General features: G+C 40.0%; 1 protein-coding gene across 1 annotated transcript in view; it reads right to left on the bottom strand.

Annotated features, from left to right (window-relative positions):
* Positions 1-15335, bottom strand: part of cntln (centlein, centrosomal protein) — an 84538-nt gene extending 69203 nt beyond the window's left edge. The window contains exons 1-9 of the mRNA XM_054604853.1: positions 15310-15335; positions 15009-15096; positions 11750-11838; positions 8705-8789; positions 5643-5777; positions 4473-4652; positions 2080-2213; positions 805-967; positions 21-242 (exon numbers count right to left, since the gene is read on the bottom strand). Coding sequence (XP_054460828.1) covers positions 21-242; positions 805-967; positions 2080-2213; positions 4473-4652; positions 5643-5777; positions 8705-8789; positions 11750-11838; positions 15009-15089 — 1089 coding nt within the window. The 5' untranslated portion in view covers positions 15090-15096; positions 15310-15335. The remainder of the gene's footprint in view (positions 1-20; positions 243-804; positions 968-2079; positions 2214-4472; positions 4653-5642; positions 5778-8704; positions 8790-11749; positions 11839-15008; positions 15097-15309) is intronic.
* Between the last annotated feature and the right edge of the window lie 10922 nt (positions 15336-26257).

Genomic DNA, 26257 nt, shown 5'->3' with positions numbered 1-26257 from the left:
ACCTTCAGAAGGGTGCTTACCTTAAAGTTGGTTTGTCTGTTTGGTGAGGGGTGTTGCTGCTGTTGTTGCTGTTGCTGCTGTGGTTGTATCTGTTCCTGCTGCTGCTGTTGTAGCTGGGCCTGGAGTTGCAGGATGTGTTGGTCTTTCTGAGCCAGCAGGCTGCTGAGCTTCTGGTGACTCTGACGGAGGTTGGCCTCACTCGACACGAGGGCCTGGTAGCACTGACTCAACTCCTTGTACAGCTGTCGACAAACACAAACAGGACAAAGGGGTTGTAGAAGCAGGGCAGGAGGGAAGGTGAAGAGGGAACGGGTCACGTCAAACTGAGACAAAATCACTCACGAGATTGGGTGACATGAAGACTGACGTGTTTTTAAATGGGGATGTGTTTTATTTTCAATAGCAACAGGAAAGACATAAAAGTAAGGAGAAAGAAAAGGAAAAAATGGAAGAATAAAAAGACACCAAACAGAAGAATATATTATGAAATGAGACGAAATTTTAGTTTAGTGTTTTGTGATGTCTGCAGATGTCTCCGTACCCCGTCCCTGTGTAGTGCTGAGTATGACACAGTGGTAAAGTCATCAGGTAGAGGGGTGGTAGGTTGAGAACCCATTCACAGAAACAGGATACGGTGAGAAAAGTCCTTCTTTTCCGACACTTGTCAAATAATTGTAGGTCACAGCTAGCTTGGAAATAAATCACCACAGCGGGTGAGGCCTGAGTGGAGGGCAACAAAGTGGTTCTAATAATGATGAGTTTGAGGGTTGGCATGTGTGTGTGTGTGTGTGTGCACGCATGTACCCTCTGATAGGAGGTGGTGTCAGCAGTATGTGCCTCTTCTTGGTTCCTCAGGACTTTCTGAGTGTCTAGGTTGAGTCCCTCCAGTTGCTTGATCAGATGGCTCTGCTCTGCTGCGTGCTTTGTACTCTGTCTGTACAGGGTCTGCACCTCTGCAAACTCACAACTACACACACACACACACACACACACACACACACACACACACACACACACACACACACACACACACACACACACACACACACACACACACACACACACACACACACACACACACACACACACACACACACACACACACACACAGTTAAACAAATTGACACTGTGCATGCACCAAGACTATTATAACAAAATCATTGTTAATCATTACCCAATAGAGCAGTACTGGCATTCATATCTTCTGTAATACACTGAAATTATATTCCTGGGTTTTGGACGTAATTAAAGAGGTACAAATATAGAGAAGTCATAACTAAAAGGGTGTGAGGAGGCCAAATAACTTGAATTATCATTGTTAGTATTATAATTGCTAACAATGCTAGATTTTATAATTAAATTAAACGTGTAAAAATTGGTTAAAATGTTTAAATTTGATATAGATGTAATTCACTTAATTAACACTGAAAGATAAAGGGCAATATTGGGATGAACCCAGAACAATAACATGTTAATTAGAATTTTTTTTTTAATTTCCTGCAACATAGCATTCTAAGCATTAACGTTTATTCCTGAAATTTGTTTTCTGTCCCATGGAAATACCAGACAGTGCTCCACTTACTAATAGGGATATCTTTATTCACCTAGCTAAAACCTTAAGAATGGTCTCTGGTCCTGATGTGACTGACATGTAAGAGTGCCTCTGGCATTAAAACAGAAAAGTAGTTAAAAAAAAAGGTTGAGATTACAAGTAAGGCTCCTACGGTTGGAACAGTTCTTATCATATCGACTAAAGCTTAGCCAAAGCCTGCGATGTTTCCCTTTTCTCCTTCTTTTAAAGCACATCCACTATGCAGGGCTTATCAAGTGGCTTTGGGTGAGCCAGAGTGGAAGAAATCTGTGTCACCCCCAAGCCTCCCAGGGTAGAGAGCAATATAGTAACTGCTCTACACAGTAACCCATGTGAAGTAATGGAAATGCATACGTCTATGCTCAGGACAGATTCATACTTCCTTTAACTCAAGACAATATCCATAATTTTAACCAACTCAGGTGAGGCTGTTACAAGAAAGCAGACACTGAGATGTTTTGGGTGATGCTCGAGTTGGATGGGCTCACCGAAGTTGATTGAGTTGCCCCTCTTTCGCTGCTACCTCCTTCTCTTTGGAGGTAAGCTGAGCCGTTAGACTGCTACTGTGTCTCTGCAAGCTGGACAACTCCTGCCAGGCATTGTGTAGCTCCTCCTCCAACTCCTGGCGTTGAAAAGAGACAACAGTTTATTTCAGAAAACACAGAGCCCCATGTGTTTGCAGTGATTGAGGACTAGGCCGTGTAAATCCTGGTGAGGTTGCTGCTTACTCTGCCCTGGAATCAGAAATGTTTTGATTCAAAATGTGACAGTATAAATGTTGGATGTCGAACAACCCTATCTGATATCGTCCATGCTGCACGTTTCAGCCATGTTTGTCTGTCGTCCGTCTCTCATCCATCTGATGGAACGAATACTCTCGCACTCTAATCCATACAGCTGTCTACACTGGCTTCGTAACAGCTCACATTTCTGTCACACTTTAAGCTTGTAACATCAACCTAAAGCATATTTTAGGCTCCAAATCTATTTACTTACAACTTACATATGTAACTACATTGATTGTGCATTGGGCTGAAAGCACTGTCAAAACACTTTGGAGTGCACAGTAGACTTCTGAGTGAACAGATCCAGTGAATAGACAGACGTGGGACTGCAGCTGCTGCTATGTGCTGCTTTCGCTGTGCAGCAGGTGTAGACAAGGTGTTAGTGACAGCTTTTTCTTCTTAAGAAAATAATCATTAGAGCAGGGCAGGGTGCACAGCATCAAACACACAAAGGGTCTCCAAACCTTGATAGATTAAATGTAATTAAAAAAGCATTTCACAGCGCAAGAATTAACCATATGCAAAATTAATTAGTCTTCAGCAATTAAACGAAGGGACATGAAAAGAAGCCATAATACTTGTGTGTATAAGTGCATAAAAAAAGCAATCTTGTTTGTTTGGTGTCTTCCTATATAAATATATATATATATATATATATATATATATATATATATATATATATATATATATATATATATATATATATATATATATATATATATATATATATATGGAAGAAAGATAACAAAAACACCTGCAGGACAACCCATAATGTTTAGAGTTTGAAGAGAATGTTTGTGTCATTGTCAAGCAGGTACTTTATAAGTGTTTAAATAAGTGAACATAAAGGAGGACCACTACATTTTTTTATTAACTTTAGGGCTTTCACAGTGTGTTTCTTTTATTTTGTCCACCCCCTGTAGGTGTACCTTATCTACACATGCACTGGAATAAATGATAAATTCCTCGACAAATCTTTGCTGTGTAAAACAAATCGGCATGATGTATCCAACGCACGCCCCATCCTCTCCGTCTCTCACATCAATGTATGATACGAATGAAATTATGAACAGGTGGAGTGTCTTAGGCTGTGATGGATGTGCATAGACTAGTTGCTGGGTTCCATCTTCGTCCAAGTGTAATTACTTTGCAGCCCTGTATTATTTAAGACTTCTTGTCTGACTCCATTTGACTAGCGTAGCAATATGTTTTATAAAAAATAAGTCTATCAGGAAGGGGAAGACTGTGAGGCTCTTCTGCTGCTCCGATGTCCTCAGACTCTAGTATTGGCAGGCAGCTGATTTCTGTAAGGGGGATGGCAAAAGGGCGGCTGAAATGAAACCTACGCAGGACTTTGATTGTGATTCGGGCCTTTTTTCTGCATCGGCCTTGCCCAACCAAACTTGTAAAGATGTGTGAGCTTTGATGTGCGCATAAATAGTGAATGACTTCTGGAACTCGGCAACAGAGTGGACACTCTTTCCTGACTTCTCTCTCTGGCATGCAATGCGGATTATATTTCTTAATTATATCAGTACTGTTAATTATAAGTACTTACTTATCATTACTGAGTACTTGTAGGTACATTTACAATCCCTCCCACTCCCCCAACCCAGTGGTTGTATAAAAGAACAACACTGCTGTCACTGTCTAATCACTGTATTTCTCATGTCCACAGAGATGGAAAGTATTGATTGATACCAACGACTGGAACAATGGACAGATTCTGAAAATGACCTGCTTGTGTTTGGAGAGATTGAATGATTCAAAACAACTACAAACTCTTGCGCCCACACAAGAAAATGACTTCGCAAAAGTTCCTTTCACTTGAGGTCAGCCCAATTCCTTTTTTACCCCACACAAGGAAGCTCTGTGTCCTCCATGTTAAATAGTAATTCTTCCTTCCTTTGAATATAGTCCATGCATATTTAAATTGTGTGCTTTGCAACAATGATATTTTTATATTCACATGCTGAGGAAGAAAGGGTACGAGGGATCAGAGAGTTCAAGATGTGCAGAAGAAATGGAAAGCTGGAGGACGGTGCCCTTCCTGTACAGCTATGTGTGTCTGAAAGGACTTGTCCCCGTGTTCATACCTTGACTCTGTCCTGGGCGGCCTCCCTCTGGTCTCGTTGGCTGCTGGCCTGCCTCTCTTTCTCCTCCAGGTCAGCTCGCAGGGCGGCACAGCGGGAGGTTAATCCCACTTTCTCCTCCTCTAGAGCCTGCACCACCTGCCGCTCCTCCTCCTCTTTCCTCCTACACTCCGTCTCATTTTCCTGGATAAGTGAAGTGTGTGTGTGTGTGTGTGTGTGTGTGTGTGTGTGTGTGTGTGTGTGTGTGTGTGTGTGTGTGTGTGTGTGTGTGTGTGTGTGTGTGTGTGTGTGTGTGAGAAAGGAGGAGAGTAGGGGGTCATGAGGGCCAAATAAACAACGGTGACGGAAGGAGAGAAATAGAAAAAGTAGCAATTCAAAAAATGAAAAGAGAAAGATGGAGAAGTACAAAAAGAGAAGCAACCCATGGGGTGGAGGCTGAAATGAATATGTAAACAGTGGACCGGCTTTGCTGCGGGAGCCCCCTGCATGGGCCGCTGATTGGCCAAGGTCACCTGTGCTGTATGACTGCGCCCACACGGCCAGATGTTGGCTGGTGCGGGCCGAGACGTGCCGCAAGAGCCGGCCTCATGCAGGTACAGGGGCCAGTGTGTCGGCTCTAATGACAGGCTCCTAATGAGAATGGTGCTTGCTGCAGGACCCATTAGACTCAACCTAGGTCTCCTTTGATGCTGTCCCCCACAATTTCTCGCCATGAGACCTCACCAAGACTGTGTAAGGACCATTCCTTTATCAATTAATCATAGCCAGGTCCCAACTAAGCATAATTAGGGAGAAGCCACACCATCACATGCACAATTTTCACTTTCCCCCACTGAACCAGTCATTAAGTATTTATCTGCAAGTTAACAGCCTGCTTTCCTTTTCTCTCTCTCTCCCCCCCTCCCCTCTCTCTCAAGTATTCTCTGTTGTCAGTAGCAAGAAAGAAAGCTAAAAAGCAAGAAAGGGTGAGATAGAGCGAGGGTGAAAATCAAGAGGAGAAGACACAAAGACGGTGAGATTGTGTTCAGGAGGACTGAGCAATCCATCCTTTCTCTTTAAATGATTCAAATGCCCGTGGCTATCGGCACGGGGGAGTTGTCGTGTTCAGTGCCACACATAACAGACTATTTGACTCGGAGTCCCAGACCGCCACAGAAAATGTGTTCCACCAACCTTAAGTTCCTGACTGTTATTGACCAGTTGTTCACGCAGAGCTGTCAGCTCCTTCTTCATTAAGGCACTCTCCTCTTCCACTGTCGTCCTCCTCTGTCCCAAGTTGTTAATCTCCTGCTGCTGCCCTGTCACTTTCTGTGGCAGACAGCGAGACCGAAAAAAAGACAGGGAGCGACACAGAGAAAGAGAAAGATAGGGAGACAATGAGTGCTCCAGGTTTCATTTAGGATTTAAGTCTTGGAATACTCTTCTGGATTTTGTCCTGACCAAGTGTGATTAACATAAATTCAATATTTTTAAATTAACCAGGCATTACAACCTTATATCCCACAATGATATCTATAAATATTGAGTAGATAAAGTTTCTTAATTAGTGGAAGACAAGCTGTGATTCTTTTTTAACCTTGAATGTGTTGCAACAGAAATAGGGTTGCAACTAACTATTATTTTCCCAATTGATTATTCTACCAATTATTTTCTTGATTCATTTTATCGATCTAGAAAACCATGAAAAATGCCTGTGCAATATCCTAGAGCCAAAGGTGATGTTAGTAAATGTCTTGTTTCGTCCAACATACCACACAAACATTTATCCATTTTTGAAAGTTAGTAATTACTGATTCACATATCAGTTAATCCACAACCCTTAACAGAAAGCTAGCACATACTATAAAGATGGAACTATTGTGAGTCAGAAAATATCATAATGCTCCATGATGAACGACTAAATGTTTCGTAGGGTTCATTAAACCAGACTGGGCCAGCAGAAATTGTTCAATGATTTTAATGACCACCCACTTTTGATGCCGGTATATGTTTACGTCATGTTTTTTTTGGCTGCCTTTGTGGCGTTGGTAGGAGGAGGCTGGCCTCTTAACACGGCATCAGCTGGGGTTTGGTATTGGCTGGTAATCCGCAGCCTTCTGTGAGTACACCCTCCTCTCAAATAACACTGTGCTTTGGGATGCAATTAATTGCCATGTTGAGGGAAATCGCTCAGATATATCCAGATAGTGGATTTAGCGTTCCTCGCTACTCCTAGCTCGCCGTGGTAAGAACAGAGGGGGCTTTAATAGAGATTTATACTGGAGAGCAGAAAATAAATTCAAACGTTGATAATGAGGTAGGCAAGAACAATTTGAACCCCAGTAGTGCTCAATTGATAGAGGGGGGAAAAAAGGGGGTTCCGCCAAGTTAAGAGGTCTAGGACAGAAAGATTAGCATTTGAAAATTCCCAGTGCAGTTCAAAAATGAAAGCTAATTATGTTACAAAAATGGAAAAGGAGTAGCGAGGGAAAGTATATAGAAAAAGAGGTGGAAGATAAAAAAAAGAAGGCTAGAGAAGAAGAAAAAAAAAACATCATCAAAGTTGGAGAATGGAGATATCAAGAGGAGCGTAGGATCCTGTGTGGACTCAGTGGACCATCACATCTCCAAAAAAAAGAGAGGGGAAAACCAATTAATCACTTTTTGGGTGTGTAAGGCTCAACACTGTGGATGAGATGATGACAGTCAGAGGGCCAAATGACACAGCATAGAGTTCAGTGCTCTTAATGAGGTTCTGTAATAGCCTGTGAGTTTCATTACCAACAGTTTAAACAGGAGAACAAGACACTTTTCAAAGCGCATAGAAACCACAAGCATGCAAGAATGAGAATGGAAGAATTCATCGACAACATGTTGTTGGTTTTTCTGTGAAAGCCACTTTGGAATTCAACAGATCAGCAGATTAGACATAGATAGGCTCACATGTTTTTCTTTCAAACTGATTTGGATTATGAGTAATGGATGAATGAATGAAAGAATCACTCAATTATAACAACTGTAAGTGCAGAAGGTTGGTTTTGCAAATATGACACACTGTTAAAAATGGTCATGTTGTCAGAAACAGATGTGTGGCTACTTGTCTGACGGCTGTAAAAAGTTTTCTACCAGCCAGACTTTAGTTTAAGATATTAATAACAAGTTACATTATTGCAGATAAACACAATATGCAGTTCGCCAAAGCCTTGTTAAAAACATGCAGACTTCACTGAGATGTAATAATGTTTAGAATCTTGAGTGCATTTTTTAAATAGTTGTGTAAAGTGAGTTTGTTGTCGATACATCATCCTATTATCTTTGCTTTTGTAGCATTGTGGATGCCGTCCTATCTAGAGGCTATACCATTAAAGTTTTTAGAGATTTGTTTGCCAGGTGGTTGTCATGGGTGCTAAAACATCCGTCACAATTTCTATGCACATTGTTCATCCATTCAAAATGTTTATTATTTTAATAAACAAGGCACAGCTTTAAGGCACTTTTCATTCATCACACTATTCTACATTTAATCCTACTTGCGCTTGACTGTTTTTGTACTTGTTTTTTGTCTTTCGTATTTTTTTTTATGTATCTGTCCTTCTTATGTACATCCCAGCACTGAAGCAATGGCACAATGTGCAACTGGTGGGAAAAAAGTCTTACTGCCGTTAATGGCCCAAATATAACACTGAAACAAAGGTTGACATAATCACATATCTTGTGCTCCTATGAGTTAATACTATAGCTACTGTATCGACTGGATAAAGATGGCTGAGGAGGGTAATTTAAAAAAAAAAAAAAAAAAAAAAACACTGGCAAGCTGATGACATTACAGCCTGTCTCATCAGGAACGCACATGATTCTGGATGAGGGACACTAATGAAGGAGGCTGACAGATGCTTCAGTGAGGGGATGATGATTTGGAGTAAATTACATTAGTGTGTGTCATTATTGTCAGCCATTATACCATCGAGAAATATTACTCAAGGTGTGGCGCAAAAGAAAGCAGGTAAGAGAGAGAAAGAGTGCAATCAAGGTGCAAATTTAGAGATTTCCATTGCCTCACAACGGCTCACAGTGCTAACAGCGTTAAACAGTGCAAACTATGGCAAAAGTACTGACAGAGCTAACCGGAGTGTGAGTGCTCATATGCACTAACATTCACTAAAAGCACCCCCCTCCACTCCATTAATGTGTCTGAGATCTAACAGACAGTCAATGAACACAGAAAGTTACAGTCTTTTGGACAAATAGTACTGTACCTGTTCCAGCTCCTGTATCTTGTAGTCTTTGGACTGGAGGATCTCCAACACCTTCCTGTCCTTGATCTCACCTTTGTGCTTCTCACTGGAAGAGAGAGGAGAGAAACACAAATGGGTGTGTGTTCTTAGTCACCTACAAGGCTTCAGGCTAAAGGGTTAGAAAAATTGGACAGTACAATTTCATGCCTGCATAGGGCTAAGCAATAATTCAATATGATAATTTCAATGGAATTGTATTGTTCCATTGAAATTCACAATTACGTTGCCTAATTTGATAATAACAAGCAGATACTAACTAAACTTTCTTCAAATTAAAAAAATGAACCTTATGAGAATGTGTAGTAGGTTCAGTCAGTGTAGTTAAATCGAACTATTATCTTAATCTGATTACTGCGTGTGCTTACATTTAAACATGGTCAGTGCAAAGCTGGAAATATTTACTTATTTTCTCTCAAAGATTCCACTTTATGTTCAATTTGCAATAAAGGTATTTATCAAATGAGAAAATATTCAGTACTTTTCATTGGTCATGTACTTAATTCACACAAAAAAAAGGCTTTACCATGTGGTTATTTCATATAGACTATCTATAGAATTACCAGAAAACACAGATATGAAATGACCTATATCTTGATGGAAGATTTTGACCAGATCCGCCAACTGCATGCCTACAAAAATAACATCCCTATCCCATTAAAAATCATTTAATTTTTTTATAGAACTTTGAAACACAGTGGGTGTAAAGTAGATAGAGGGAGAAAGATGATAAGACATTTTTAGAAATCTGTATATAAAGTATTTTACTTAGTTTGTACAATTATGTCTTGTTAGTACTATATAACATTGTTTCCATAATACTTTCCCACTTAGAGTGTAAATCCTGCTTTTTGCATCCTTCTTCTAATGTAATTTTCCTTCTATCAATTTCTAATTTCTTTGGGCAAGTGCTGAACTTGGCATATAAAGAATAACCCTTTACATATAAGCAATTAGTGTTATTTTTATACTTTTGATACAATGTTTATGAAAACAACTCTTTAATAAAAGTATTAACAATGTAAATAAACAAGAAATATCTGTTAGAAAAAGGTGAGTTACTGTTCAATCCTGCTGCTGCACTAAACTCTGAACTTTTCTCCCCAGCTCACTAAGCCTCTCTCTTTTATCATAATGAACTCTTAGGGAGACAAAAAAACGCATCAATTGGGAACCTGTTTGTTTCAACTACTGCGGGCCACCAGGGGCCACCCATTCCCCCCACTCATCACCTGCTCCTTCTACACCTCCCATCAGTGATGCCTTTTCTCTCGTTTCCTTGCCTCTTCTGATCAGCCCACTCCCCTGGCAGACACCGAAATAAGTATCTGATGTCCCTGGAGGGGCTGGAACGCAGGCTGGCCTAGCTACATCTCCTTGTATGTTGGGCTGGGTTCACCATGTCCTGAGCAACCAACCAATCACTCTACAAGATCCACACAGGAAGGGGAGGGGAGACTGAATGGCGGTTCCCAGTAGGCACCTGCGCTTGACTGGAGTCGACACAATTACCATGTCAATATCCTCCAGCGCATCAGGTGATACAATACACATACGCTCTCTGGGTGCATGTTCCCCCCGCGAGTCTCAGCGGACCAACATACTTTGATGGGTTTCCTAAGGGGCTGTAAAGGAACTGAAGAGGGTGTGGAGAAGGAATGAGAGGCGTAGGTACTAAGGAACTCTTGGCTCACTGCTACACTATTTTTTATCCTTATTAATGGTCTCCTAACAACTGACAGACCTCAAAATGTATGTGATATGCACCCATGATAGTGAAAATATCGTTCTGAGGAATCCTCAAAAGAGAAAAAACTAGTCCAAGTATTGAATAAAGCTTTTCATTCTTTTCAACATATGCAAGTGGAAATAACAACTGGTGTTCAAAAGTTTCAAGTAGGGGTGAACCGATACCAGTATCAGGTACCTCATCCGTACTGTGCTCATATACTCGTACACATACTTGTTAAACTTCTCCAATACAACCACACCCGATACCACTTTACGGCAACGTGACATAAGCCGACAGGGTTAGTGGTTGTAGTGATTAATAAGTTTCAACAATAACCTGATGCACCAACAGGTTAATTCCATAATTTACTGCCAGCTGCGGTGTATGCACACAGCAGGCTCCAGGTCAGCCGCCTGGGAGAGTTAACAGCCATAATGTTGCGTGCATTCTCTTGGACACACGCAGCCACTTTAGTCTCCACCACAGCAATTAGCGATGTTGTGAGCTTGGCATAACTTTAGCGAGTGTCCGGTAGAGACTGGGAAGTCTGCAGTACAGTAACGGGGGTGAAGGTAGCAGTGCAGTGTGTGTACAGTTTATTTGTCTGTGAATTAATGCTACAACTCCCTGAGACACAAGCTAATTTTCCTTGTCTTAATTGCTAGTGCTACCTGCTGATTAAAGTGAAGGGGGTTAGCCCCGAAGTTAGCAACAACTCTGGCTTAGGCGCACCAAAGGTGGCCTGACCTTTAAGGAGGTGACCTTTAAGGGTATGACCTTTACTTGTTCTTGTTCTAAAAAAAAAGTGGTATCGGTGCATCCCTTATTTAAAGTCTTTTTAATAAATAGGATGAATATGTTTAATTTATCCAAGAGTGCATCAAGTGTGAAAAGGCCTGAGCCTCGTCTCTTTTCTGAAAGTTCCCATGCCACTGTGTTTGGTGCAGCTAAGCTACCCTGCAAAAGAGGTCATATTCAATCTCACTATTTATCAGATAAAGACAAGTATTTGGCAGCGGTGTTTTAACTGTCCAGAATGGGTGCGGTGGAGGAGTGTTTTCATTAAAAGGGTTTCCATGGTTGAACTGCTAGACTGGGGGATAAGAAGGCTTAAATCAGCATCTGCACCAGATTCCGTCTTAACCCCAGTAGAATGGCCAAGGTGCCTTAAACACCCCTTGAACGACTTTCACACATATTTCTCTTCACTTGTGAGATAAAAGAATTTTCAGCTACTGAGCCTCTCAGGTAGCAATTTGAAAGATGAATCTACTCACCGCTCAACCACCAAACTGACAGCCTGGGTCAAGTCTGGATTTGCCACTTGCAGGCGTTTCCATAGGGACCACACAAACTCCTTGTCTGCCTGTGAAAAATAAGAGAATCAGCAAGTCAACCAGTGTTATTCTTAATTGAGATAAATAGCTTTTGATGCATTTGTCAAATAAATGCAATGATGCTACAAGGAAAGCCACAGCACATTTCTGCTTTACCCACTGAAAAACAAAATAAAAAATAGGATGCTCAATGACATCAGCATACGACTGGAGTCCATCAATAATTTAAATATCTTGTACAAAATAGTTTTTGATCTGGCCTGCTCTCTCTAATAATGAGCCTCTTTTAACAGGAATTTTCATCGCTGAGATGTGACCTTCGACTCAAGGGGAGCCAGCATTGACACTTGTCGTTATGCACTATTTATGACTGGGGAGAGCTGGGATCCAAATCAAAACACAGCAGTCGAGCTTGCATTTTCTTTATTAATCAATTGCGCTGCGGATATGTTTTCCACTACAGCTCAAAAGTAACTAGCCCCAAAGAAACTCAAAACTGATGACAGGGAGAGTCATCTTCAAGCAGAAAAACCCAGCCAGCCCCTGACACATTTCCAATTCAAATTGTCTCGCTGTTTTTTTCAAACATTTTAAAACTACATTACATTTAATGAGGGACATCTAAAAACTACATTTTCTGACATTAAAAGACCGAATTATACCAAATCGACTTAATATAAAATTATCTGATAAATTATGTTCACATCATCATAAGATAAAAGTCATCCCTCCCACTGGAATCTACTGGTCTCCAATTAGTATATGAATTTTAACCCCCTTTTCAAAAGTGTCTAATCAATTATTTACTAAAATGGCAGAAGCAGACCTTGATAAGACCATGAACTGAACACATAAGTGGAAGGACTGTAGATATCTGTCTCTGTATGCATCTGTGTGCAAGTGTATGTGTGTGTGTGTGTGTATACAGAGTGAGAGCAGGATGAAGGAGGATAGAGATCTCATCAAATCAGGCCCTGCAATGCAGCTAACGATGAAATTAAGCAGTGTGGATGACTTGAAATAGGTGGTCTGCCTCTGCCCGGCCTTTGGCTGCCATTAGCCGTTCCACAGACAAGTGTTCAGTGAGGACCCTCATCAAGATCTCTCCTTTGCCATATATGTACTTAAAGATGTATTGAATGTGTGTTTGATGGTGTGTGAATTATTCATCTTGAATCTCGACACTGAAACACCATGGGCTAAACATACCAAAGAAAGTATCTGGAATTCAGCCACATATTAATAAAATTAGCATGGTCTAGTAGGAACATTTGCTGGCCGACAGATGAGACTCTTTGTAGTTAATGGCTGTCCTGAAGTACGTCTTGCAAGAGACTTAAGACTTCAGTGGTATTCAAATGCCACTATTTAAATTGTACACTGCACAACTAAAGGTTCCCATTAGATAGACAGAATCACTGATGTTCCACTCTAGACAAGACCACCAAGGACGGCTGCGATGTTCAATGTAGAGCAGCAGCAACTTTCTGAAGTGAACAAAGTCTCACTGGTAAACTATAAAGTACCATAATGTAGTGCTTTACAAGTGAGATGAACATTTAAACAAAGATGTTACAGTGTTGAGGTGCTCTTATTTTCTTGACAAAATGTGTGTAGGACAAAGGCCTACTCAGTGTAATTAATAAATAAGTGTTAAGTTGTTCGGTGGGTAAACACCTCTAATTATACAACTCCTTTACTCGCCCCAACACTTGAAACACAGGAGAAAACATTAAACAATAAAAGAAAAATAATACATATGGTCTCCAACAAAGAGTTTAATAAATTCTTATTTTAAAACAAAAAAAAAAGGCTCAAAATATGCATGTGACTGCTATAAGCAGGTTTTTTTATTTGGTATAAAGCATTTTAACTGTCAATTATTCATACTCAGTATAGTGAATTAGAAGCAAATGTATTAAGTACTTTGGTTTATTGCAGGTACATGCATGTATTTACACCACTATGCAAGTTTGTAAGGATGTCTTGTGTCTGGAGGTATGAAGATGTCAAAGTTCTTTTTCCTGCGTGAAATCTAAAAAGTTATAAAATATATAAATATACTATACAATTCATTAGGAAACAGGCACACATGTGGTCAAAGCCAAACAGCACCACAACACATTGTCATACTCCATTTGCCAAGTGATATCTAGAGTCTAATAAAAACCTAAATGTAACACATCATCTGCTGAACCCAACAGACTGTCTGTCTGCATACCTGTAAAGCAAGGTACTGTGAATATGCAAAGTGAGAGATGCTGGGTTAAGTTCACTCATGTTATGAGGCACCACCTGGTGGTGAATATGCAAGGACACCCTCCCTCAATCACTGACTTACAAAGAGAAAACAAAAGGTTTTCAAATCTGCTCATGAGCATTTTCTGTGTCCATGTGTTAGCATTCATTTGGATTGATAGAACAATTAGGAATATATGCTGCACAGTATTTAGTGTTTTTGCTGAAAGTTTAATAAAGGGTGGTCAGGTAATTTACAGACTTTTGCAGCTACACAGCAGTGACAACTAAAACATTAAAATATGCTTTATGCAATGTGGTATAATCAACTCATCTGTACACAGTAACTATCTTCCTGATAATAGCCATGCTTTTCAATGACTGCTTACTGCTAATCATCAACCAGAAAAACTATACACAGGAGTCCATGCTTTATCGGTTGAAATTAGGGCAGGTGAAACAGATCTTAGTTTTAGGTAGTCATAAGCCTTTTTCAAAATGAAAAATAATAGCAATTTGGATGCCAAACGGTTTGGAATTTATTAAAATGGATAGTCATTGCCAGATAGAAATGACAAATAGTGAATTGTTTTGGCAACTGTAAGTGACATGTAGTCAGACAAAATGGAAAACACACGTTTGTGGTAACGACTGCACCATGAAATATATATTTTTTATTTTTTACACTGGATCAGTGCAACACATTTCACTCATTGCATCATCAGGCTTATGAAAAGCTGACATGTGTGGAAATAACATCTCAATAATTACTAATTGGAGACATATGACAAAATAGTATTCATATTGAGTGAACAATTGGACATTTGATGACATAACTGCTGCCATCAATTCACTCATTAAATGCCACTTTTTTTTATAAAAATGCCATTGTTATTGTGTTACTAAGTTATAAGGAAACAAGGCTTAATACCTAGTGTGTCAAACACTCTTCCATACATACCTGGCATTGCATTAACTCATCTGATAAACTCTTCACTTCCTCCTCCAGAACCAGGATGCGAGTGTCGTCTTTGCAGGACATGTTGGTACTGAAAGGAAGCAAAATAACAACTGAAGTCAGTTTGGACACTTTGGAAACTAGTGGCAGTGGATACAAGATTAAACAAACAGAGAGCTCGTGTTGATGAAAACGACTTTATCTTTTTGAAAGCAACGTGAGCTGAAGGTAGTTCATTTAATTTACGTATCATTACATTGGCAGGATTAGACAATCGTTCGTAGGAAACGTGTTACTTACTGACCTGTTTCGATCACTTCCCAACCAGCCAGATATCACTTCACTAAAACATCACAGTGCTACTTTACGTTAGCTACACTAGCTACACTAGCTAACAAACATTCGTATTTTCCGTTCCTTGTCTGCGGCGGACAGCCTTCCGCGTTAAATTAGACCCACGTCACCGCCTGTTTCCACTGTAGTTTAATCATCCTTTAACAGGAGCATTGGTAGACTTTTATACAAAAAGCAAAACAAACTTCCTCCCTGAATCACACGGTTGTCAATAGCTACCGAAACGCTTTCCTGTTTCAAACAAGCCCGCTGTTTTTTTTCCTTTCTGTCTCTGGCGTCGTCACCGTAATCACGTCATTTTACGGCGGCTACAGTTGACGTACGGCAGACTGATCCGAATGCAGTGGTTTTCAAAGGCGGGTCCGGGTACCATAAGGAGTCCTTATGCATGTTTCAGGTGGTCCTCAACACAAACAAAGAATAACAGTTTATTTTCAAACTTTCACACTTTTTACACTCCCACACACTATTTTTTTCTACTTAAGGATATTTAAATAATATACAACTATCTTATGTACAAGATAAGCCTAATTCATGTGGACTATTTGGATAAAAAAAAAAAATAATTTGACCACACACCTAACCAAACAGTTGATAGAATATTTGATTAAATATGATTACCGGTAAGCCTACAGTTGGCTAAATTATTGGGCTATAGTCTGTGTGTTTAGAGACTCAAATATAATAAGTACAAATATTTTCCTGACCTTCTTCATCACAACAGGAAGCATAAACAAATATTTAAAATTGTTTGCATGCATGGTTTGATGCAATTAAACACCACTCCAGTTTTCCAAGAACAGCATCTGTCCTTGCTATTTATTGCATACACGGTATTAAAATAATATGTTATATGCAGGCTACCGATTATATTGTTTCTTTTTATAGGGTCTATAGAGCATGACTTGAAATCCTGGCGGTGACTTCTTCAACCAGCCCATGCCTCCTACTGGGCTCTCATCAGAGGCACATTTTAGCTGACATCGACCAACTCTGAGCAACGATTCAGATCAAGACTAAACTACCGTGGGTCAAATCTATTGGCTCTAAATTATATATAAAAAACTTATATGAGAAGGAATTCTTAATCATCTGTGGGTGAAGAATGTGCTTCAGTATGTGCAATGATTCATTTGTTTGCTCTTCTCACTTTTAGGCTTATCAAAGCTTTCCATTGAAGGGTAGGTTCTGTTAACAAGCTATTTAGGATCCTAAATCCACTTAATTTAAAAGTTTTGGAGTGTATGAGAAAAATGTCAAATCAATAATGTATCAAACTAATTTGGATTATTTTACAGTTTAACAGAAGACATTTTGACATTTCATAGTCTGAAAAGCACATGAAGTTTGATAGATTTTATTTGTATATATTATTTGTTGTAAAATATGACTACAATTAAAAAATTGCACCCATATATTTAAGGGTAAAACAATGTGTCCAATTGATAAAAACATTTAGATCTCTTAACAAATTAAATTTAAAGTCTTTAAGATGTTAAAGCAGTTGTATAGGCTTTGACGAGTAGAAGAAGAAGAAGAATATGTGTGCCTAAAGATAAAAGAGTAATTGAAAATCAAAGGTGGAAATTATAAAATGTCAAAAAAATCGGCAGAGAATTGTAACTGTGTGCCAAAATTACAGTAACGTTAAAATAACACGGCAACATATCATAGGGTGAGGTGTTGTGTAGCTTTTGTGCTATTACAGACATACAGACACACACCCGATCACACACACACACACTACATAGAATGAGGGTTCCCCTGTGTCCGCAGGTGCTGTTTTACAAGCCTATAAATCCATGCTTGTATATCAAAGCTGAACAGCCACATGAAAGACAGCAAAGAAAAATGACAGTGAAATATGATATTGATCTTTAAATGGCAGTTTATGTTTAAAATGTTGTTTTTCTCATAATAGACACACTTTCCTCACCCCTGTTGATAGTTGCCTGGTTTTATATGTTTATAATGATATGCTGTAAGGTCAAAGACATTATGCACAATACATGTTGAACCTCTGAATCCTCAGTGGAAGGCTCTGAGATCTGGATGCAAGTGAGGGAAAATGAACAAAGACACGTGTTCGACATCTGTTTTGCTGGTGAGACAAGACAACTCCATATTGTGTGGCTAATGTACTTAAGTGTCCAGCCAGATTTGGAGCACAGGGTGAGAGAGGAAAATGAAGAAATATGAGGACTGGCGCTCCTCTTCAGTCAGACAAATGTTGGTTCATCTGCTCCTTGCTTCACACACACACACAATCACACACACACATGCACAGAAAGAGCAAAGATGCAATTGACTTAGCATGATTAGGCTGTTCCTTGACCCACGAACACTGCCTCTCATTAAGATCCTCATTTGCGGAACAATTTTAGAAGCAGTAGACTGGTACATAATGCGCAACATCTGCCTGCCCCCTGTTTCTTGTTCAGACGCACAAACTGACACATGGTATCTATGAATAAGCCTCTCTCTCTCTTTCTCTCTCGCTCAAAGACCATCATACATCTGCAACAGGGTCTGGTCCGTGCAGTTGCACCTTCATCTTCAGGTCAAAAGTCATTCAGAATTCACTTATAAGAAACCTTGAAATGGATTAATTACGTGCAGTAAGAGGCAGATCATATGGCAGAATACGGTCCATAGAAAGTCAAATTAACACAATTCTCTCTGAGGGAACTGGTAACTCAAAGGGATCATTTTTTTTAACCATCCCCTCTTTCATCATCAAATACGTGTAATTTGGCCCCAGACATTTCCAGTAGCTTGCATGTTCTACACAGGCATGTTCCACCATGTTTTGACAGTGACTGCTGCTGCTGCTGCTGCTCTTTCCTAAATCTGAAGCAGACTGTATCTCCCACTTTTAAGTACGTGTTGTCTGTCCCACTAATGACAGATTAATCCAGATCTTAGGGTCTTCTAGGTACATAAAAGGCAGATAACTGCCAAGCACTATTTCACATCGCCAATGACGTGCTTCCTGCGTAAAAAAAAAATTAAACAAAAAACATTTTCTCACACTCCCTTCAACCTATTTATCTGATTCCACTTCATCTAAATGCTTTTTTTCATCATTTACACTTTGACAAATAAAAAAAAGTGTATGTGGGAAAGTGATTTTATGTTCTGTATTTACATTAATTTGTCCATTAAAACTGTCTCTTGGGGCCTGATTACACTTCTTTGGCAAATGATGCATTCTGTAGATTAGTGTCATTGAGATCAAACACTGTACAAAATCACACCATAAGCTTCTTCAAGTTAGGTTTCCTGAAACGTCCTATACATACTTTAAAATGTAAATAACTATATCGATATGTTGCTCAACATTCTTCAAAAACGCACTGTTAAGAGATCTAAGACAAGAAATGGAGAGCGTAAATGTCTTGATTTGCTGGAATTAAGAGGCCCGAAGTTGCTGTATAAAGGATCACCACTGTCACAATAAGAATAATACATGTTGAGAATCTCCAACATGTATTACCTTTAATAAATGTTATTTTCATAACACATTTGATTACCTACTTAGAATCATGCGGGAAAGAAGAATCTTTAATTGAACATGCAATTTTAGCTTGTATTCTGGCAGTCTTGGGGATTGTGGGTTTGTGACTGAAAAGAGACCTACCCAAGATTTATATTTATATATGTATAAAAAAACTCAAAGGATGGTTTTACTGTAGGTTGCTGGTATGGTCTGTTGTTTGGAGAGAGATGGTAAAATGATTAAACTCAATCATCTGATTATAACAGACTTTTCTTGTCATAATGAATGAACAGATTGTTTTGATTTTTTGCTGAGATTATGCGCCCTACCCAACCAAATCACATACGCTGTCACTGAAAGTGCACAGCTTGGTTTGACTTTCTTTACTGGATGCCACAGAATATGACTGACCTCAGACGTATAGCTGCAAACACAAACAATGTAGTTAAAAAATGTAAACCGACCCTTGTTTGAAGATGTCTCTGTGGGCCTCTCGTGTCTAATTGCCCAACAGTTAATATGTGAAGAGCCACCCCTTGAAACAAGACAGCTCTTGCTTTGACAATCCCAATAAGCATTCATGTCTCACTCTCTGTTCTGCCTCAGCGGAGTCACAGGGTAGTTCATGCAGCATTTTATCTACTGGGGGGAAAGAAAAAAAAAAAAAGTGACACAGAACTGTGATCATGCAAATGCAACTGCATGAAAAATTCAAGAACCAAATGACAAGCCCTGGTGTGTCCCGACGCTGACAGAGGAAGGAAGAGAGGCACATCCCGGGGAAAAAAACACAATACTCCATTGAGAATTCTGAAGGCACAGTCTCCGCCTGCCGCCTCAGGTAAGCTGGGATACTGTCTGCATTAATGTGGCCTAGCTTTGATGCTGAGGGAGGAATGAACCTGAGAACTGCGGGAGATGACAGTAGATACTAAAGAGTCACAAGTCCCCTGCTTTAAAGGAACATTGATTGTACAAATGCCGTTTGGGATGTCAAACCTGCACAGTGTTTAGCAGAACATCACCCCCGCTGCATGGCAAATGAGACGGGGGCCGCAACATGGTGGCTCTTTGAACACAGTCACTTTGTAGCGGCGGCTGATGACTCTATTTGTTGAGTGTCTTATGTCTTCTTCTTGAATAAGATTAGATGATAGTACGCTGTTAACACACTTGGCGCCTTTTGAAATTGAAATTGGCCGTGACAAATCTTTGAAATTGCCCACTAAATTCATGTTCAATCGCTGACATTTTGTTTGTACACATTTTCTATTCGAGCGATGCCCTGAGGAAGGATATTATATCGCTCTCGCTGGAGTCAGAGGGAGAATTATCAGCCACTCTTGACCTCAAGCATGAGCAGTCCTCATGCTGAATCCTGTGAGACCTTGGACTGCCTTACAAAACCCCAGGACAGAGAAACCATTGATTACCAGCCTTCCCTCTTTTCAGCCCTCAGACACACAATATCTGTGCACCTAAATCAGACAACTCTAGTGCAGAACCTTCCCTCATCACAAACCTTACACTCTGTCTCTGCCATCATGTGCATTCCTGAATTCATGTGATGTCGCTGACCTTGCATAAGCCCCCATCACTATCACCCCCCACCACCACCACATGCTGTGTGCACATGCCCCCTTGTTCGTGTCCTAACCCAAGCCCCAATGAGATGGCATGGACCTCTGTTTGACTCCCATCTGATGACCTTCTGGTCTTATCCTCAACAGACCAGAGCCCTCATAAAGGAGGAATTGATCCACACAAGACCCACCTCTTCCTGCACAATCTACGCAGCAGCGTGTGTGTGTGTGTGTGTGTGTTCGTGTGTGTCCGCAGTGCCATGAACCTCACTCGCGGCTCACCCAACTGGTGTGCCATCCCAACCCAGGTTAGCTCCCTCAGGATGTGTGGGAACAAGGATTCAGGCTATTTCCCTGGGGTTCCTACCAGAGAGCTTGTCCTTTGCTTGGTGAAAGGGTAAATTAAGGTGGTGAGGTTGTATTTAAGTTCATATTTCCCTTGTGTATGAGAGAGGAGACCAAGGACATGGGACATTGATCGCGCTGAGTAAATGTTGTCCAGTCGGAAAAACAGCTTTGAGATGAGAAAAGTATTGGTCTTATTTCCGGCACCTGTGCTTCCTTCCTTCGTAGTTAGGAGAACTGTTTCTGGAGAGTTGTACTTTCCTGTTGCTCAGTGAATCTTTTTCTCCTTTCATTATCAAATCTGACACCTGAATGATCACGATCCCTGTTTTGCTGTTTAAGTATTTTGCTTATCCAAATTGAGGGTTGAAGAATAGAGAGTGTTGTTTGATACACAGATTGTATGAAGCCCAGTGAGGCAAATTTGTGAATTTGGGCCATGAAAATTAACTTGACCTGACATGATGGTAACGAGAAAAAATAAATTACGAGAAAATACCAAGTTACCATGATTGTGACATGTATATGGCATCAGAAATGTCACATCATTAGTAGTTATAAAGAAACATACTCAAAGCCATCAATGTCTACTGATTTGTGAAGATGCGCCAGTCCTTTGAAAAGTCTCAACGGTTCTTCTGGTGATGGTTAAACTGACCTTTCCGGACCTGTCTATGCTTTGGTAGTGACTGGAACTTAATGAACAGGAGGACCTCTGTGGATTTGATGGATCCGCGAGTGCTGTGTACACGCTGCTGATGGTCCTCCCAGGAGGTGGAACACTTCAGTAGCAAGTTCAATAGCTCATTATCAGTGGTCCCACTGGATAATTAGTGAACAGTTGGATTCTGTCACAGGGACAAATAAACATGTACTCTCCTTCTCTATCAAGCTGCCTTTCCTGGTTACTTGTACAGTACACATTTAAAGGTTCTCTATACCATATTCAGAGCATTAATATAGAGGTTAACACCAACATTTTTGTTAGTTTGTGCTAAGTTTGTGTGTTTGTTATTTAAAGGGACCCCAAAATCTAAAATAAATCATTTCCCTGTAGCCCAATTAAACATTCTAGATTATTTTGGTGTGAGTGAAAATAATGGGACTGTATGGCACTCTCCTTGTGGTGCTCAAAGGAACATTTGAAAAACACACATTTAAAAAACTCAACAACAAATTCGCTTTCCAGAAATCATGACACAGCTAATCAAGATAATCCACAGACCTTGTTGTGAGTAGAATTATGTAGGAACTATTTTCCTTCAAGCACAGTTGAAGTTCCTTATCATGCTATGTTTGTTTATTGCTAAAATAGTTGGGGCCACAATATGTACTGTAAAGTTGAAAATCAAACTTGCCAGTGCTTTCTGGTTAAGCAACTATGTGATGGAGGTAATGTTTCTAACTCTGTGTCTATACAGTCTGCGTAGTGAAAGCAGACCATCCCACTCACTGCGGTCATGTGCGTAAAACAGTGGACTAAAATGGAAGCACATCTGTTCTGTTCAAGAAGAACGATTAATAAAGCAGCTAAAACACATTCTTACTTAATGATATACATTACCTCAACTTGTATTTTTTTACTGCAATTTCTTATTTATTAGCTGACATAGACACTGACACAGATATATCTGTCAGTAAGTAGGAGGGCACTTGGAGAGCGTAGACCTCCCCAGCGCGGCTGTTTCCATAAGTGAAATGTAATGTGTATTTTCCACGTGATTGGATCTGTTTAAACATTTGTTACACCATTCCAACAAGTTTCATGAAAATCAGGTCAAGAGTTTTTCCGTTATCCTGCTGAAAAAAGAAAATAGAAAAAATGGACCGAAGACATCAAGAAATATTACCAAATGATTGCCTCCAATACAAAGGGCCATGCTGGATTTAATAAAAAATGTGAAAGCAATGATTTGTTTGATAGGACATATGTTAATTTGACCAATACCTCGTAATGTTTTTGTGTTTGTGACGTAAGTCAAAACTAGCATGAAGGTGTGACTCTGATGTTTAAAGCAAAATGCCTGTAAGCATGCTACACCTTCACAGATGTAGCTGTAGGGTTGAATGGGTCACTGCAGGCATGTTCTCTGTCCTGGCTGTGGTTGGAGATAGGTAACAAAAGCATGTCGGTAAAGATTAGATTAAGATCATGGTTAAGGTTAAATGTTAACATAATAAACGTGTCTCATGCTTTAACTTTGTGTTGTCCTCTTTTCAATCAAGGATCCTCAATCTTTTCCATCACCAAATATATGTTAATAACAGAAACATAACCACATAAAACATGCTTTAGTTGCTATGAGCACATATTGTTTTGGAAGATTGGATGTTGTAGGAAAAAAAAATGAAAGTGTTTGTCACTAAACATTCTTTAGATATGTTTTGTATGAACAATTAGTTTCCTAATGATCTATACCTTCATTTCTAAATGAACTTTTTGCTTCAACAACAATAAGCTATGTGGATGATTGACCTTCTCATGTAGCCCATCCAGCAACACAGAAGCACAGTTCTTTCAACAATTATGATCTAAAGAAATAGCTTGAAGCTGGAAATACAGTATCACTCGACACCCACTATCATAACTATGCTATCGTGCATCTTGTGTGCAGAGATTTGTTTTATCTGATATTTCAGCAACAGCAAAGAAAATAAGGGTCATGTTTTGCTTTGATGTGCAGTTTATGTCATATTACTCATCCACAGCCCCCCCGGTGTGTATATGGTTAATCAACAATGCTGAATAAAAAACACTTCCTGAGTCAAAATTAAAGCAGCATCAAAGCACTTGAAGTGGACGAAAAAAGATTCCAAACAATCCTTTAAAGGCCTTTTGTTTCGTTGCTCATATAAGTATGTAATATCTCCTTTAATTAGCAATGTAAGCCATCTGACAAACAGGCATATGGTCCTCGCTCTCCCACAGCCTTGGCAAAGGAATGAATATGCATATCCTGGGACCTCAGTAGCTTGTTACCCTGGAATGAATTCTACACAAGCCTAATCCCTGATCTATTATTTACCCCTTGACCAAACATGCAAGTGGGGCTTCCAGACGCTTGACTGGGATTCTGCTGCCTCTCTCACCCCAGTGGAGGAGTCAGGCTGAGTAGCGCAGTATGTCTCTCTTTCTGCTCCACTCTATCCTCAAACACACTCTCTCTCTCTCTCACACACACACACACACACACACACACACACACACACACAGCCCTCACTCCTTCAACTCTTCACTCTTGAGATGTCTCAGTCAAATGTTGAGCAAATTCCCTCATAAAAACAAGCTCACAATGAAACTTTAATGAGCGCGAACCACTTCTGAGGCATATTAGGGACACAACTTAGTGTCACATCCCTGCAGTGCACAGAGAAATCATAAAACTATTTCCAACTGCCTTGCGGGCGTGCGTGCGTGTTTGTGGCGTGCGTGGACTTTACCCGCCTGTGCAGAGAAAGTGGGGAAAAAAAAAAAAAAAAAAAGTGAAAGTTTGCTTTAATGAAATGCAGCTTGCATCCCCCCCCAACAAGTTAACGCAGCGTTTCAAAGATAGCAGGGAATTAAAAAAAAACAAAACGTGGATTTATTTTGTACTATTTTTTTCCTATTTGGCAGATTTTCTTACAGGTGATATTGTTTAAAATACAGATTATTTTGAGCACAATTCATGTGAACTAAACACCACAGAGCCCTCGCTACTTTCCAAGTGTTGCTATGCGCTGCATTTGCGCGTCTCTTTGCCGATTTCTCATCTCGGGTCTGAGGGGTTTTTTTGCCACATTTTTGTCGCACAAAGATGTGACTCTTCCTCCTGACACAACATCGTAAATCAGCTCATCAGGCGCAGAAACTGTGTGGACCCACAGTCACTCGGGTTACAGTCACACACACGGCGTGTAAAAAAAAACAACACTGGTCTGAATTCACAGCAGCCAGCCACCTTCTCTCCAGCCCGGACCGTCCGCTGCTCTCCACGGCGCACTGCGCTGACTCTGCAGAAGGAAACCATCGGGGGAGTGTAGGAAGGCGTTTTTTTTTTTTTTTTTTTTTTGCTTGTTTCTCAAGCTAGGACAAGAAGTTACAACACAGCTTCTGGTTGTCAGCGATCTCCAAAGTCTATTAGACTTCTTCAGGTCACGTTTTTGAGAAAAGAGGACTTGTCTCGGTCGTGCGCTCGTCACCGTGAGACCGGCGCGTTTCCAAACGTCCTGACGCGCGTTTTTCCTCGGTGGAGAAGCAGCGATTCTCGGGGATAAAAAGAGTGTCTGTTTTTTTCCCCCCCGTGTTGCAGACTAAAAAAAAAAACTGTCATAAACGTCGATGGTACGTTTGTGAAAGGAAAAGCGACGGTGATTGACCTCAGTGCGTGCAGTATTGAAGAGGAGAAGGTTCCCCACTTGAGGGCGAAATCAGACTTTTTTGAGGACGCCAAGTTTTGAAAAGTGCCAGGAGTCCCGGGGTCTGTCAGTAACAACATGCAGCAATGGTAAATATCATTTAACTTAAGTTATTATTATGAAACTTATGAGGAGAATAAATTATGGAATTGGTAAATGTTTTTTTTTAGTTTTTACAACTTCTCTGCTGGTCTGTCATCTCCTTCATCGGAGCAGCTAAACAGTTAACAAAGTCTTTATGAGCACTTTATTTCCCCACACTTATCTCTTGTCATTTTCACACCTGGCTGGATATGTTTATATGCGTACATTTAAAAGAAAACATATTTTGTTCTGCTTGTTGTGATCTTTTTTTTTCTTTCCTTTCTCCTTGTCTTACACAATCAATAGTAATCATTGCAGCATTTGGAAGCATATTAAGGCCATAATCAGAAATGAGACCTAGAATGTGTAACATACAAAGTACCTTAACAAAATATTACTTCACTCAGTAGTTGAATAGTTTTCATCACACTATGACAGTGATCTCTTCTCCCCATAGATAAATTAAAAACGTTTACTTGATGTTAGGGGACAATGTTCACTCCAGAAAATGATTTCATGTTTACATGATATTTATGTTGTAAGGGACTTGATGCTACCCATAGATTTGGGCCTTCACATTTACATACACAAACAAACCACTCAATGCAATTCAATGCAACTTAGTGCAATGTCTTCAGATAGAAAACACACATAAACTGGGCTGCTAGAAATGTGTTTTGTGTGTTTACTTAAATAAATGTGAGCAGACAGATTTCATAGCTGGCAGCAACATTTCTCAAGTTATTTTTCAGGCCTAAAATCCCTCCGCTGAAAATTCCGCTTCACCTTTCTGTAGAATTCCTTCTTGTACTGCATGCTATTTTTCTGCAACGTTTTATTGATTTCCTGAAATATTCACCATCTTGTTTGAAGTGATATTTGGTCTGTGTGTGTGTGTTAGTCTCTCAAAAACAAGCATATTTGACTGTGTTAGACAAAAGCTTTTGGTCATTTAAATTGCTGCCTTTTACACGAAAATTGGCATATTT

This window comes from Anoplopoma fimbria, chromosome 9 (genome assembly GCF_027596085.1).
Source record: "Anoplopoma fimbria isolate UVic2021 breed Golden Eagle Sablefish chromosome 9, Afim_UVic_2022, whole genome shotgun sequence".
NCBI lineage: Eukaryota > Metazoa > Chordata > Actinopteri > Perciformes > Anoplopomatidae > Anoplopoma > Anoplopoma fimbria.
The sequence above is the reverse complement of the archived record's forward strand: the minus strand, read 5'-3'. Positions and strand labels throughout refer to the sequence as shown.